The sequence below is a fragment of the Malus domestica genome, chromosome 16 (genome assembly GCF_042453785.1).
Source record: "Malus domestica chromosome 16, GDT2T_hap1".
Taxonomy (NCBI): Eukaryota; Viridiplantae; Streptophyta; class Magnoliopsida; order Rosales; family Rosaceae; genus Malus; species Malus domestica.
This window is the reverse complement of record NC_091676.1, coordinates 6,102,963-6,120,073: the sequence shown is the minus strand read 5'-3', so window position 1 is coordinate 6,120,073 and position 17,111 is coordinate 6,102,963. Positions and strand designations below refer to the sequence as shown.

At 36.1% G+C, this 17,111-nt stretch overlaps 2 protein-coding genes across 2 annotated transcripts; one reads left to right on the top strand and one right to left on the bottom strand.

Moving 5' to 3' along the window:
* Positions 1 to 385: 385 nt before the first annotated feature.
* Positions 386 to 11,387, top strand: LOC103402991 (AP-1 complex subunit gamma-2-like). Its single transcript, XM_029095408.2, has 18 exons — positions 386 to 788; positions 3,024 to 3,326; positions 3,497 to 3,638; positions 4,563 to 4,736; positions 5,235 to 5,414; positions 5,864 to 6,018; positions 6,313 to 6,403; positions 6,550 to 6,713; positions 6,944 to 6,998; positions 7,208 to 7,330; positions 7,587 to 7,682; positions 8,208 to 8,335; positions 8,476 to 8,580; positions 8,646 to 8,905; positions 9,476 to 9,718; positions 9,811 to 9,986; positions 10,402 to 10,506; positions 10,875 to 11,387. The coding sequence occupies exons 1-18, from the start codon at positions 757 to 759 to the stop codon at positions 10,968 to 10,970; spliced, it is 2,628 nt and encodes an 875-aa protein (XP_028951241.2). The 5' UTR covers positions 386 to 756; the 3' UTR covers positions 10,971 to 11,387.
* Positions 11,388 to 14,844: 3,457 nt separating this feature from the next.
* LOC103402992 (RING-H2 finger protein ATL47-like) lies at positions 14,845 to 16,526 on the bottom strand. Its single transcript, XM_008341783.3, has one exon. It carries the CDS (start codon positions 16,009 to 16,011, stop codon positions 14,908 to 14,910), a length of 1,104 nt encoding a protein of 367 aa, XP_008340005.3. The 5' UTR covers positions 16,012 to 16,526; the 3' UTR covers positions 14,845 to 14,907.
* Between the last annotated feature and the right edge of the window lie 585 nt (positions 16,527 to 17,111).

Below are 17,111 nucleotides of genomic sequence, written 5' to 3'. Positions count from 1 at the left end.
TTCATATTATAAGTAGTCGACGTGAAGAACTCAACTGCTGACTACCTAATGCACTCTTTCCTTCTCTTTATCAGAGTTTGAGATCGATAGTGTAAGATAAATTTACATATACGAAGTTAAGAAGACAAGAGATTATAAGAAAAGATATGAAGTGTTTAAAATTAATGAAAGACTTTATGTAAAACTGAACGTAATGATGTTTTATAATTCATATAGCAGATCTCATTTAGTGAATGATGATTGTTGTTATTGTATTAGCAACCGAGAAATGTCCATCTACTGAATGCCAAAGGCGAGGGTGACCCATCCAACTCACAACAGCGCGTAACTCTATCGCTACTCGCAGACAATTGACGTGCGCAGTTTATAATATAAGTTCTTTTTTGGTGCACATTTTTATTAATTTTTTTTATTTTCTGTTTTACAAAGAAAAAAAAAGGAGCATTTTCATGGTAAAAAAAAAGGAAAAAAAAAGGGAGCATTTTCATGGTAAGTGGAAGGAAGAGACCCTGAAACAAGAGAGAAAAACTCGTCACAAAATACTCTCTCTCTCTCTCAGATCCGAATCTCTCTTCCTCTCTCTCTCTACACTTCGTCCCCAGATCTCTCAGATAACTTATTCGGATCCCGTATTCCGAATTCGGACTGTCCAATTTGCCGTCCGAATCAGTTGGTTGATCGCCTGCTGCTGCTAGGTTTGCCTGCCATTTGCGGATCCGATAGAGCTTTCCCGGAGCTTCAACCACGGACCCAATCATGAATCCCTTCTCGTCCGGAACACGCCTGAGGTAACAATCCACCAAACCCTTACTTATTTCCCAATTGTCAGATCACTTCTTGAATTTCAAATACGAATGTATTCATTCTTTAATTCTGTGAAATTCGGTTCGTTTTCGATGCTATTTTTCGAGATTCGGGAGGATTCGGCATCGCCGCTGGGTAATTGTGTAGTTAGGAGTCCATTGGAGCCGAAATTACTGGCTTACGATTCGGTTCTATGATCTATCAATTTTAGTAGGGTTGGTCCAACTAGCTGGGAGCTGCTTCTATTGCGAAATGCGTGTTGGGGTTCATTTCTCCATCAGGGGTGGTTAGTTTAAATTACCTAAGTAAATGTTGGAATGTGTGGACTTGTGCACTACGTAGCTAATTGTATTGTTCTTTGGTGTGTGTAATCTTTTGCGGCATCATAGGCTGGTGTTTGCCTCTTTGGAAGGAGAATACCTGATCTTTAGTTCTTAGGAATTTCTCAGAAGGTGTAGAAGCGCCGGGTTTGTTCTTGTGAAGATTCTTATTAGAAGGAGCAAAAGTGTCGACAAGGTGATTGTCCAAGTTCGTTTAGTGTAAACTCTATGTTAGGGAAGCATAGTTCTACTCTGCAGTTCCATTGGGATGTAGTATATTAAAGGGCGTTCGGCCTTGTCAAAGGGGGTAGGTTCTTCTTGTGGAGTGGTCTATTTTGGCTTTCTGCCTTAGTACATAGATATGACTCATGAGTAAAACGATGCATGGGACATCAAGGTTTTTGTATTTTGAGAAAATCTTGTAAATTTCAGAGCTCATCAAGTGCTAGAATTTTACCATTTTTTCATTAATACCACTTAGAAGTGTGAACCCTATTTTTATGTTGGAAGTAATACATTATTAGCAATGTGGTACCTCTTAACATCATCAGAGACTCATGAATCATGGTGTAGCTTGATAGAAGGATTCCATGGCACTCTGATGGTTCCAGTGCTTGAAGGGTGATCAGCTGCCACTAGGGAACTAATTACTGTTCTGAATTAGGTTTGCGATCCTAAAGCAATGTCAATAGTATTAGCTACGCAAGGTGGCACATATTAGCTGTTGAAATTTCAACGTGATCTTTGATAGATTCCAGAAAAAAATTGAACACTAAGTGAAATTGCGATGTCAGAGTTCTAACATATCTCAGATTCCACCTTATCTCTCTTTACTAAGAACTAGCTATTATGATATTATTTTCATTCAGAATAGTTCAGTAGAAAGCTTGAAAGAAATGAAAACTAATAGTCAGCTGAAGTTAATGGCCTTTAGGTCCATGAAGGCACAATGTTGAAGTATTTAAGTTACAATGTGTCAAAACTTCTCATTCCTCTTAGAAACTAGGATTGGCTGGAAAATGAAGGGTCTGTTTGGTACTTTACTTGAATCCAACTTTTTCAACTCAAAAACAATTTTCAAGTTTTGGGCCTTAAAAACTTGTTTGGTATAACTATTTTCAAAAATTGAACTTAAGACTAACTAAAAAATATAGTTTATTCTCTAAAAACATAAAAAGTGAGTTTTTAGAGTTTTTAAACTTAAACTCACTCCTTTCTTTTCTCTCCCTCCCCCCCCCCTTCTCACTCCAAAATCTCTCTCTCTTTTCTTCTTTCTCTCTCCTCTTTTTTTTTTTTTTTTTTTACCTTTCTCGTCTTTCCTCCAATCCACTTCATTCTTTCGGTTCTTTCTCTAACTCCTCTTCCTCTCTATCTCGTCCGATCCTCTCTCTTCTTTCTCTTTCCTTCAATCATCTCTTACTTTCTTTCCTCCTCTCTCCTCTTTCTACCTCTCCTGCGACCCCTCTTTTTAGATCTCTTTGTTTTGTTTAAGTCGTAAGATTTAAAAATTTTAAATCGCAAACCAATCAAGTTTTTGAGTCTTAAGAAAATTGTTTTCAAGAAATGTTCGTAAGAAATGATAAAAAATTTCAAATAGGATACCAAACAGACCCGAAGTGATTTCAAATATCCAAGTCTTGTAGAAGGAATTGCTTTCTGGATCTCACAACCTATATAGTTTCCAAATCATAGAATTTCTTGTTCTACTTTTTAATCTATTTTCATGAAGTTTGTTAAAGGAACTTCATATTGTTTATGAATGATGTACCCAAAACAGTAAATACTAAATAGTTATCACCTTGTTAGGATATTTTCCTTAATGCAAGATGATTGACATGCATAAATGTTAACCTAATAACACGTGTAATATGTTATGTGGCACTTACTGTCCAAATGCAGGGACATGATTCGGGCTATACGTGCTTGCAAAACTGCGGCAGAGGAACGTGCTGTTGTAAGAAAAGAATGTGCTGCAATCCGTGCAGCTATAAACGAAAATGATCATGACTACAGGCATCGTAACCTTGCTAAGCTCATGTTTATCCACATGTTGGGTTATCCCACCCATTTTGGTCAAATGGAGTGCCTGAAGTTGATTGCATCTGCTGGTTTTCCTGAGAAGAGAATAGGGTATCTTGGCCTCATGCTGCTTCTTGATGAAAGACAAGAAGTTCTGATGTTGGTCACAAACTCATTGAAACAGTATCCAACTCTTAAATGACTATTTCATTAGAAAAAGCATTTCTCACTCTGACCTGCTTTTCCCCCCGCTTTAATATCAATGAATAAGTCGTCAAAGATACAGTACTCTCACAAGCACACAAGATAGTGTAAATTTGTATTTCCTGGTAGCAACCTTAACTGATATGCAGAGATCTCAATCACACAAACCAATATATTGTGGGACTTGCTCTTTGTGCTCTGGGAAATATTTGTTCAGCCGAAATGGCTCGTGATCTTGCACCAGAAGTGGAAAGGTTGCTGCAATTTCGAGATCCAAATATCCGGAAAAAGGTACTAATATACTTTCATGGATTCAGGCCAAGATTTTGTTGTTTTTGAAACTCGTGTATGGCATCATATGTTAACTTCACAAGATTGGAAATATGGAAGGGAGAAGGAATGGCCATAACTATTCTAACCCTTGAAATTAGTTTTACCATTCTGGAAAGTGTTGATAATGACATTCTTTGAGTTCCCTTTTTCATAAAATTTCTTGTATAAAAATTGTTTAGGTCATGGGCAGTAAACCAGAAACCATGTCATGGTTGCCTTATCAAATTATTTCATTACTAGATGCAAGAACTATATCATATGATTTAATCTTCAAGGTTCTTTCCTTGAACGATGCCAAGATTCTGCACCGTTTATTATGCACATGGCTGAATTTCTTACATATTGTTTTGTTCAGGAAGGAAACTAAATGTCCTGTTATGGATATCTGCTACATATTTAGTTAATGTCTAATATTAGTTCTTATGGTCTGCAAACACTTAAACTATCTGGTCATTGAGTTTCTGTGCAAACCAGCTTTTTTGTTGTGATGGTCTGCTTTTGGAATTTGCTTTTACAAATTTTTAGTCCGTCTCTTATGCACCTAAAATGCAACTGTCTGAAGCTGTACTAAATAAATATATGCAAGCTAGAATTTCTTATGCAGCAGAAGTTTGATCCCAAATTAGCCAACTCTAAATTTGTTGTACATATCATCTTTTTCTGGTGGCTACTCGTTCTTTTTGAAGGACAAAAACTAGTCAAAGTGTTGAAATTTGACATTTGGATCTTGTTTGGGAAAATTTACGCGTGTTTTTTTCCCTCAAATTGTGTGATAATTTCGCTTTTATCTTTTGTTTCTTTCCTTATGTTTCTTGTATCAATTTTTTTTTTTTTAAATTTTTTTTTTATAGTTTGAGCTGACTACACTCCCGTCAAATGTAGGCAGCATTGTGCTCTATAAGGATTATAAGGAAAGTCCCTGAGCTGGCGGAAAATTTCATTAATCCTGCTGCCACCTTACTTAAAGAAAAGCATCATGGCGTTTTAATAACAGGGGTTCAACTTTGTACAGATCTTTGTAAAGTCAGTGAAGAAGCCCTTGAATATTTCAGAAAGGTAATTTGACTATGGCCTATAATTGATCTTCTGTACAACTTAAAAGGATGTAAAATTCCTCGCAGAATTGGAGTTCTTATGCAATATGATTGTTGTAATTGGGATTACTATTGCAATGTTAATTAATAGTCTGTTTTTTATGCCTTCTTGTAAATTGTACAGTGTTCATATGGGAGACTATGCATACAACTAGAAAGATCTTTATCATGTTGATTCCTTGAGCAAGATAATTTAGCTTTACCATTCACCCGTTCGTATTGTGCCACAGTACTGATTCTACTTTCATGATTTTTGTAGCAGATTGAAATTTTGAGTGGTTAACTTTGGTTAATCTAGAACATATGAACTCTAGCACGTAGCAGTTATATGTTATGGATGCTCCTATAGGGAGTTGTGTACTATTTTAATTTGAATGTGTTATTTTAAGGAACTTTTGAAAAATAACTGAAAATGTGAATTGTGTTGTTTTCTATTAACTTTTCCTAATTGTGAATGCAGAAATGTACCGAGGGATTGGTCAAAACACTAAAGGACGTAGTGAATAGTCCATATGCCCCTGAGTATGACATTGCTGGGATCACGGATCCTTTCCTACACATTAGATTGCTAAAGCTTTTACGTGTGTTGGGCCAAGGAGATGCAGATGCTAGTGAATGCATGAATGACATACTTGCCCAGGTAAGTTGCGACCAAGTTTATTTCATGTTATCTTTGCTATTAGCCATTGTAAACTATTAATCTTTATTTATCACTGCTGTAAAAATATTTCAACTTCAACAATACCTACAAAAGAAAATTTTCAACCTCACTTGTGTACATGATAACAAAGGATGAAAGGAAAGAAAGATACAAAATAAGTCACAACTTGCATGTCATAAGCTACTTTTTCAATATTGAGTTCGGGCTGTGAGAACTGTGGAAAAACGATCACATATCTAGTCCATGTTTCGGCAACCATTAATCTTTTGTTATTAATGTTGTAAAATTATTTCAACTTCAACATTACCTACGAAAGAAAAACTCCAGTGAGAATATTCCCAAAACTATTAGCTTCATTACCTTTGTGTTTCATAATTCGAATTACTTTTTTTATTTTCTTTCTAAAGTTGATTGTTATTTTTTCCTAGGTGGCGACAAAAACCGAGTCAAACAAAAATGCAGGAAATGCAATCCTATATGAATGTGTTGAAACTATCATGAGCATTGAAGATAGTGGTGGCTTACGTGTGCTTGCCATCAATATCTTGGGAAGATTCTTATCAAATCGTGACAACAATATCAGGTCCTTTTATGATACTTTAACTCATGCAAATTTTATTCCAAACAGTAAGCGATTCAGCGTCAATATCTTGTGTTGAATTTTCCGAACTTTGGCAGTTGTTTAGACATTACATCTTAGTGCATTGTGGTTCTCAACTTGGTTTGTCCACTTAACTCTGAATTGCTAACTGTTTGGAATAAAATTGGACAAACCATTATTTAAGCTTTCTGATCATTTGACTTTATTATGTTCTTGCTCAGCTGTTTTCCTGTTTTGTTATTTCGTTGTAATTTTTTGGTCTTTTATTCCTTTCAGATATGTTGCATTAAATATGCTGATGAAGGCTATTACAGTTGATGCTCAAGCTGTGCAGAGGCATCGGGCAACTATCTTGGAATGTGTAAAGGTATACTGTTTGCTTATGTTTTGCGAGAATTAAGAAGGCCTCTTTTTCCATTAAATGTTGACTCAAATGCCTTGTTATTGAACTCTTCTTTAGGATTACATGTGCTAATGTACAACTAAAATCTTGTGACTTGAATGTTCTTTCAGGATTCAGATGCCTCAATTCGGAAAAGGGCCCTTGAGCTTGTTTATGTGCTTGTGAATGAGAGCAATGTGAAGCCTCTAACAAAAGAGCTAATTGACTATTTGGAAGTAAGTGATCAAGAATTCAAGGGAGATCTTACTGCAAAAATTTGCTCCATTGTTACAAAGTAAGATATGCACTTTATTCATATAAAAGAAAAACTTATGCAGTTTAAGTTTGGAATGGGTTTTTTCTTTTTAAATTTAGTGAAAGAGTTCATCGACTATTGGGGGGAAGGGTGGGGTTGTGATGCTGCCCCATATTGTTAGATTATTTTACAACGACAAGGTTCAGCATTTCATTGGATTTTTGTTTTAGCAATTATTGTTTAATGTACATTCACCTCTCACGATTTAGGTTTTCCCCCGAGAAGATTTGGTACATTGACCAGATGCTAAAGGTTCTCTCTGAGGTATAAATCCAAATGAAGTGTTGTCAGTGTTAATTAAGTTGCATTTGTGATGGTCTTCGATCTTGCACATGGTTTTGGCATGTTATACCTAATGTTTACTTGTTGAATTTCTCCATTTACTTGATGGTTATTTCTACTTTTATTTCTTTAAAATTCTGAACTGGGAATTTGTTTCAAAGAAGTACTGATCTTTATGTTGTGCTTAGTAGGCTGGAAATTTTGTAAAAGATGAAGTATGGCACGCGCTTATTGTTGTGATTAGCAATGCTTCTGATCTCCATGGATATACAGTTAGGGCGTTATACCGAGCATTCCAATTATCAGCTGAACAGGTGATCATTGTCTTACTTTGATAGGATTAATTCTCAATTGGGTGGTGCTATCCACACGCCCCTTTTTACCTTCCACACACACCTCTCAACTTTTGGCCGTCAAATCAAATGAATTAAAGAGGATCAAAGGATAGAAATTAACATGGGTGTGTGGGAGGTAAAAAGAGGTGTGGATAACACCACCCTTTTAAAATCCCTATTATCTCGAGTATCCAGATGCATGTCATTGGTGTTTTAAGTATAATATTTTACACAGGAAAGTCTTGTTCGAGTAGCAATTTGGTGCATTGGAGAATATGGTGACATGTTGGTTAACAATGTTGGCATGCTCGATATAGAGGACCCAATGACAGTGAGTGCGCCCTCTCCATGTGTTTCATTCATCTCACCTTTCTGCGTTCATCTTTTCTTTGTATAAAGTTCATGCAGCATCTGCATTTAGCAATTGTTATATATTTTAACATGAAAAGCATAAAGAATCTGTGCATGCCCTCGTATGCTCAATATATGAGCTCTTAGTAGCCAGGCCGTCTTTTATTTATTGAAAACTTTTCTGAGGTCATCTTTCTTGCATTAGCATACAATTAATAAAAGACTGCACTGTTGTAATATGTTGAAACAGTGATTCAAGATCTGTGATTATATGAATGCCTTTTCTACAAAGTGTTTGTTGATCTTTTCAAGACTAGAAGATTAAACTATCTACATTAGCCATTTTCTGATTTGAAATGATGGCATAGTTAAACACTTCATATTTGATTGAAATCTCAAATTTTTAGCTGGTAGCAAAAGTTGGTAGGGAATTGTGTCTTGTTAGTTTGCATCCTTTTATGTTTTCTTCCACAGTTTCCTGACAAATTTATTTATTTGTTAACAGGTAACAGAGTCTGACGCTGTGGATATTATAGAGGTTGCAATTAAGCACCATACCTCGGATCTGACTACCAAAGCAATGGGTTTAATTGCTCTGTTGAAGCTATCTTCACGTTTCCCATCTTGTTCAGAGTATGTTTTTTTTCTTGTAAAAAAATTCTGTTCAATTGTTTATGAATTTTTCCCAAATAATGTGACATGGCGTTAAATGTATTAATCTTAGTTTTCTCTCATGACACAAAGCATGATTGTTATCTGAATGACTTATGTAGGAGGATCAAGGATATAGTTGTTCAATACAAAGGAAGCCTTGTCCTCGAATTGCAGCAAAGATCCCTTGAATTGAACTCTATTATTGCGAAGCATCAGAACATTAGGTATTTCTCACCATGCACCAGTAGCATTTTCATTAAACATGAAAGCTGACAACGTGTTTGTGCAGATCTACACTGGTTGAACGGATGCCAGTTTTGGATGAGGCAACTTTCATTGGAAAGAAGGCTGGTTCAATGCAATCTACTGTTTCTTCTCCTTCTGGTGCTTCAATCAATCTACCAAATGGAGTTGCCAAACCTTCTGCAGCTCCTCTTGTGGATCTACTTGATCTAGGTTCGGATGATGTGCCAGCCCCTAGCTCCTCTGGTGGTGATTTGCTTCATGATCTTCTTGGTGTTGATTTGGCACCAGCTTCGAAACAATCTGGTTAGTTTGGGAAAGATTATGTCACTTTATTATGTAACTTTATGGCCAGAAGTACTTAACTGAACCACTATCCTGATTCATCGTCATTACACGTGGTGTATCTTATATTATGTTTAGCCAAAATGTTAGCAAGTGGTAAAAACATAAAAGGATTTAACACAGTTGAAGCATAAGTAAAGACTTTATTTAAATCAGACATAATATCCCCTAACTAGGTACTTTATTTTTGGGCATTGTAGTGCATTGAAATGAAATACTTAATTCTACCAAACCTCTCTCTGGTCCGTTCTTGTCTCTGAAATTTTGGTTTAGTTCTATGAATGGTGCAAGAGAAAATTAAACTTATGAAGGATAATGCTTCCCAGCAACCCATAATTAACTGTAATATTCTTCGTCGTAAATTGAATCTGTTTCTTGTTGTGGTGATATCAGGAAGAATTTATATAGGGGTCTCAAATTGTTTTGGTTTTGCATTATACATATACCTATAGACAAAAGCGAAAGAAGAATTAAGTGTTTGCATTATGTCTCTATTCTCAAATCTCAATCCGTGTAAATTTATTCTCTTAGGTGTAAATCATTCTCCAAATAATGGCACCGATGTTCTACTGGATCTCTTGTCTATTGGTTCGCCTACGCCAAGCAGCTCATCTCTACCAGATATGTTATCTTCCAGTGAAGGAAACAAAACACCTGTTTCGCCATTAGGACTGACATTTCCATCTTCAAATTCAACACAAGCCACTTCTTCTGTGGGAGCTGCCCCTGTGATTGATTTGTTGGACGGCTTTCCTGCCAGCACCCCAAAACATGGTAAAGTTTGATAAACCTTGAGAAATTATTTTGCAGATATCATTGGGTTTATTTCGTCATATCTTTTTCTTTTTCTTTTTTCAAATAAACAGAAAACAATGGCACAGCTTATCCATCTGTAGTGGCATTTGAGAGCAGCAACTTGAAGATGGTTTTCAACTTCTCAAAGCAGCCTGGAAATCCACAAACAACAGTGATCGAGGCTACATTCACGAATTTGTCCACTAATGTCTATACAGATTTTATTTTTCAGGCAGCTGTTCCAAAGGTGATTTTGGTTACTTATATGTACACTGTTTATTGTTCTTTCTTTTTTGTCTGTTTTCCAATGGGGTTCCCCACTCTCTGGTAGTTTAGGTGCAAAGTTGAATGTCTCTTCTAGAATTCACAGAACTCAACAACTTGAACCTTTCCTTGGTATCCGGTTAATGAAAAAAGAGAAAACTTGCTTGCGCTAGTAGATTCAGTCATGAGTGAAGCCCGAGTGGTCCTGTATAGATTCCCACATCGTACTCACAAAATTACATAGTGCTTTGTTATTGTATTCCTCTAATGGTATGGTGACCACTGAAAATTTGCCCACGATTTTTAGTTGAAAACTTGGATGTTCTTGTGGATTCAGTTTCTTTGTTGTTAATTTCAACTTGCTGTTCTGATTTTTTCTATGTGCTTCCAATCTGCAGTTTCTTCAATTGCACTTAGAACCAGCAAGTGGCAATACTCTGCCCGCAAGTGATAATGGGTCCATCACACAAACTTTGAGAGTTACCAACAGCCAACATGGAAAGGTATGAATCTTGGCCGAATAAATGCTTAGTTTATGTTCTGAACTTGACTGCTGCATGTCAAAAAGCGAAAGCATATCATTTCGTTTTAATTATTCCCGTCCTTTGAGAGTTACCAGTGATAACAAAATTTCCTTGTTAAGTAATTATTGTTTTTACTTTGTTCCGTCCATTCCCCTTCTGTTCCTCGTCTTGCATTATGAGATGCATATACCCGATAGAGCCAGTCATCCGTAGGAGCTGGAGCATGGATAGAGCTAATGTTTTATTTCTTTTAAGCTTGATCCACATCTTCGCCTTTGTCGTTTCCCTTTCCCCTTCAACTTTTGGTGGATATTGTGGATAGTTAAGAAAATTCACATCCTTTTCAGAAATCGCTTGTCATGCGCATACGGATAGCTTACAAGATGAACAACAAAGATGTCTTGGAGGAAGGTCAAATCAACAAATTTCCTCCCGGTTTATGAGGTTGAGTAGTTTGCATAGATGGTAAAGACAGAGATTCAAACGGACCGTGATGTCAGTGCAGTGTTTTTCTCTTTTTCATTTGCTCAATTTAGGGTGGCATGTTATGTGGCTGTCGGGAACGATTTTTCTTCGGAGCGGGGTTTTATCGAGGGGCTCGGTACCTTCCCCGTTCCCATCCCTCGTAGGAGGTTTTATGTACATTATTACAAATTATTCCTGTACGAAATTGTGGGAATTAAATTTTGCTTTCGATGCACGAGAGGAGGATATAATGTCGAGATCTTGAGGTGCTCTTCTTACATTTTTTTTAGCTTGGATTTGCTCTCGATTAACGTTATTGTTTGAGATCATGGTTGTTTTTGAGCAACCAAATCAGTTTATATATATTCGATTTAAATGTAACGATTTTCATTAAATGAAGGCTTATTTTGTTTGTTGTTTTTTTTTTTTTTTTCTGTTGTGCTCCATTTGTTAATTTAATCCGTTTATTTCATTTATATTTAAATTGTCATGGGAAATAATTAGTTTCTTTTTTTTGTTTTCGTATTTTTCTCCTCACCCTTTTTTTCTCTAACCTGTGGGTGCAATTGTTGGCCCAAAGAAAATGCCCAATTGTTGGGTTGTTGTATTTCTAATTAGGTAGTGAAGTCATGGTTACATGAGACGGTGACATTGAAGAATCGCTTTGAAAGTGTTTTTAAAATTATTAGAAGCATTTTTAGTGAAGATGTTTTTTAAACAATTTTTAATAAAAATTCAAGTGAATCATGAAAATGTACCTTAGCGCTTTCTACAAGAAGTGCATATCTGGTGCTTTTTATGAAATCCAAAATCAATTTCATGAAAACCGTTTTTAGTCATTTTGTAATGCCATCTCCAACCAAGGGCTGGTTAGAGGGCTCGTTTTAGCCCTCTAGCCCTCCAAGATATTAATATTTTAATGAACTGGTAGTATATCTATAAATGAGTACATGAGGCACTATAGAATGATATTTTCTTGTGCCACAAACAAGTACCTACAACAGAATCTTGTTGCACGTCTTTGGGCCAAAAGAAGCCTGGAGTAGGTGTTTAAGTTTTATGTTGTTAAAAGTTTTTAAAAATATTGTTTAAGTTTCATGTTGTTAAATGTTTTTTTTTATGTTGTATAATTTGTATGTTGGTTAATGTTATTTAATGTTGTTTCATGTTACTTAATTTAATTTAATGTTGTATAATGGCTTAGGAATTTATAGGAAAAAATATATAATTTAAAAAAAATATACGAAACAAATTTTGTGAAATAGAAGTTATAGGAAAAAAATAGAATTTAAAATAAAATGAAACAAATTTTGTGAAATAGAAGTTATAGGAAAAAATGGAATTTAAAAAAATATATGAAACAAATTTTGTAAAATAAAAGCTATAAAAAAATAGAATTTAAAAAAAAATGAAAAATAGAAGTTATAAGAAAAAATTTGTAAATAAAAAATAAATAAAAAACTATAAAAAAAATTCAAATGCAACGGCTAGCTGATCAGCTAGCCGTTGCATTTGAATTTTAGCTTAAGGATTCCTTCGGTTATAACTGACAGGAATAATAATTTTTCTGGCCAGCCCGGGGTTGGCTGGCTGGCTGCATGTAGCCAGCCCTCCAACCCTTTCAGATTTCGTGGAGTCCTCTCAGATTCCACGAGCCATCTGGCCTAGCCCTCGATTGGAGACGGTTTTCGGGCTATTTTCGGCCCTCTGGCCCTCTAGATCTTTCGGTTGGAGATGGCCTAAACACTTCCAAACGAGGCCTAAAGCACTTTTTGGTTCAAAGATGCTTCTAACTATGTTTGTGACAACTAATTATTATTAGTTGCCCAAGTCGTCTCATTGGTTAAGATAATGCTATGGAGACCAAATTTTTAGACCAAATTTGTTAAATCATGTGATGTGGTTGTTGACGATTAGATTACTACTTAAGTATTGATTAACGTGTTTATATCTTATTAATGATGTATCACATAATTTACAAATTTAGTCTATCTAATATTTTCCCATTTTTTAATCTAAAAATCATCGTAATCTTAACCTTTTAATACCTATAATCAAACACATGAAACGGCCTTGGATTCTCCCAATTCGCCACAAATGTTAATCACCACCTATTAACAATATAGGTGATATTAGAGAGATCAAAATTTTAGATCATCTTTTGTAGACAACATAAGTGACAGTTGATTTTTGAACTCCTTTAAATTATTAAAAAATAAGTTCAACCATTATCCGTCACATCATATAGTGTACAAAAAAAAATGATCTAAAAAAAGAGAGGATCTTCGCTGGGTCCTCTTTGTAAGGATCCCAGGGATCCTCCAATCACATCCGTTCATGTACATTGTGCGACCAATTTGCGTCAGGTACTGTTTATATTCAATTTTAAATAAAAAAATTTACAATAATTTCTGACCGTATAATGTATGATAAACGAATATAATTTGACAATCTCTAGAATCTTCACAAAGATGATCTGACGAGAATCCTCGCTCGTCTAAAAATTTGATGTTCCTAGCACCTTCCTAGCGAGGTTCAACTGTTGATTTCTGTTGGCTTTGTTTTGATTTGTATCTTGTCGAGTTGCACCGACCAGACCATCATTCAAATTCTTTTTCTTTGTACATCATTTGGTGGTGGCATCGGGGCTACAAAATAATCATCCCTAACCAATCCAACTTCACATCTCGTGGTCCCTCTTACATCAAGTGATCGAATATTCAAGATTATTCTAATTTATCATAGATCTAAACTTAAATGTAAAAAAACAGACGCACTGCATAATACAAATTAAACTTGAAACAAAACTCATCTCATCTAAATTCGTAGGTACGTTTTAAATTTTTAAATGTTACAACACTTTCCTAGAGCAGTCACATTATTACATTAATAGAAATGCATGTAAAATTATTAGAATCAGTCGCATCTCTAATTAATTCATACTTACAAAATACAAAAAACAAAAACGGTCAGAATTAACTCACGAGCAATTGTGAACTCATCCTAAGGCTGCTCTTATATATTATGTGTTTATGACCCCACATTCCACTTGCTCTTGTTAACGTTTCAATTTTAGCAGCAGGCACACCCTCATCGATCATAAAAACCACGAGTCCCTCTCTCATGAGAGATTTTTTATTGTACTGAAAACACGATTTGATATACCAAATATGATAATATAAGTGATTTGATACTTGAGAAATAAAAATTCTAATCTCTTATATTATGATACTTGATTTACTAGGACCGTATTTCAAACATATTGAATCAAGTACTTCCTAGGAAAGGGACTGTGACATGACTCCCCTCGATTTCCTACGCACAAGTATGCATGTGAAAAGGTTTCTGTTTCCTTTATGCTTTTCTCTTTTTCTTTTTCTGTGTATAAAGACATCGCATGGCTTGATGAGATCTCATACTTTCGAAGAAAGGACTGTTTCAAATGCTGTGGAACTTGGAAGGTAAGGTTTCACATTTTTACAACGCATTATCAACCTAACGAGAAAGATTTGGCTGTCATCGGAATATATCCCTTCCACTCGTCATGCACATAACGAGAGGATATATTCCTAGTTCTCATGTGACGAGTGCTATAAGAAGACGGTATTTTATTCCCATTCGTATGCAAGAATCCCTAACCTAACATGTGAACTGAAATGAACCGAAGCATTGGCTCTCCAAGCATAAAGTTTAAGGTAAAGTAAAAGCATTTCTCAAAGTCACACGTCTGAATCGAATTTTACTGAAAAGATGAAGTGCTTCTGCAGCATCACGGCAGGAAAGACATGGAAATTTCTGGGAGAAAAGCAAAAGCCAAAACCTCTTTTTTGGAAAAACAAAAACAAAAAAATGTAAAAAAAATAGATATCATTGATATATTGAGAAGGAAAATACATATCAGAGTGTAATATTTCATCATGTACCCTGAGATCTATCACTCCATGGCAAACCCACAGTAAGAGAGGAATTACCCACATGGCCCACATGGGTTTCTGCAGAACTTGGAAATTTACCCTTCTTAGGCCACATCCAAATCTTGGATACAGAAAAGCTATCACCTTTACTTGCACTGTTAATTTTCTTCCCCTCAGCATCTCCACCACCAACACTGTAATTACTAGAATTCCCATTTTGTCCCACTCTCCCTCTCACAAGCCTCACACTCTCACCTGCCCTTTTTGGCCTCAAAGCCACCTGCAGCTCCAAATCTGCCACCACATATTGGTACGATCCCATTGAGTAACATCTCCTTGCATCCAAATTGCTTCTGCTGGTTTCTCCCTCTACTCTCTCTCCTCCGCCGCCGCCACCACCAACTCCCTCCTCATTTGTGCTTCTAAATTTCCCAAGTCTCACAGAAAACACCATCTCACCCGCGATCTCATTATCTGCAGACTTTTGACCGGCAAGAACCCCACTTCCTCCATTCCCAAAAGAACCACCTTCTTCCATCAGATCACCAAAATCGAAAACCGGGTTTTCGATAGCAATACCTGGAGTGTAGAGGGTCCCTCTACAAAGAGGGCAAGTCGAATTAGACAACAACCATGTGTCAATGCAATCAATGTGAAAAGCATGACTACAAATTGGGAGCAATCTCAGCCGATCCTTCTCACAAAACTCACACAGACAAACTGGACAATCAAATGGTTCTTTCAGACCCTTAATCTCTTTGTAAAGGAACACAGGGAGAGCATCAATGAAAGCTTGATCCAAGCCGGAATCGTGGAGATGGAAGAGCTGCTGCAATTGTCTCTGGAAAACTTCAGAGCCAGACATTTCTGGGTATCTATTGGATCCAGATATGGATGAAGATCTATGCTTTGTGAGAAATCTAACAAGCAGGTGGAGGATTCCGGATACAAAAAATATAACAGCTAGAACAATTATGATAAATAGAACTGATGGGGCAAGTTTACCCCCAGAGGATGATGACGGTGAAGAGGAAAGCAAACTTCTTTGCCTGAATTGAGCTTGATTCCAAGACATTTCAGGGTAGTGGCACACTAAATTCACCATCAAATTGTAGTATTTTCTCAGAAACCAAACACCCTACAACTTTCAAGTTCCAACCTTTTTTTTTTTTTTTAGTTAAAACCAAGAAAATCAGATTCCTTGCTTGTGTTCAGATCAAACCCAACTCATACTTTTCAGTAAACAACAGAACAAGCAACAGGCTCATTATTTTTTGTAATCCCGATAAACCCAATGCAGATTTAGTCAACAATGTGCAGAAAAATGTAAACTTTGACCCAATTCAGAAGCCTACCAACTGCCACTGGTTCTAGAAACACCACCACCTCCGTGTTTTCTGAACTTTCAGTTCAGAAATGCAACTAAACACTTTTGTTGAAGTTGAAGAATGTAAAAAGAGAAGTCAGGAGCAGTCCAGTTTGCAGTGAACCTACCTGAAAACTGGAAAATCTGCCATTAATTCGACATGTGCTTCTTGTCTTGGACTTGGACAGTGTTGCAGGTGATGAGAAATAAAAAAACCCTAAATAATTATGATTTGGGCGGTACTCATTTAGATTTGAGGTGGGGTTTTCCTTTAATTTATCTTGGAAAGTAGTGTGGTTAGCTGCAACAAAGAGAGCAAGTCCGAGGGTAAATTTGTCATTTTGGAATGCAAGGACAGAGACCTCAGACGTGTGCACATGAAGGACCAAGTTTTGGGAAAAGGATTATGGGATCCGGGAGATCTGTGATCATGTCTGTTTATCATATATCTCGAGCAGTTAGAAATTATTTTAAATTTAAAATTAAGTATAAATAGTACTTAACAAAAAGAATACATAATATATAATAAACAGATACGATTACAAAATCTCCTGAATCCCAGGTAAAAAAATCTGCCGAGAATCCTTTTCCCAAGTTTTAGTGAATTTGTCACAATCTTTAGATTTTTGCCAGCTTTCTGCTACATTATGCAGGATTTTGTTGCAACTTTACTGTGCAAGTTTGGCAGCTCTCGGTTGGCTTTTACGAAAGAGAAAGACAAGACTCCTGGATTGAGGAATCTTTCCTTAAAACACATCACGGCTTATTTATAAAACTTTGCAGTTATAATCGGAATCGTTTATGTTATATATCATTATGTAAAGATAATACCTACAAAA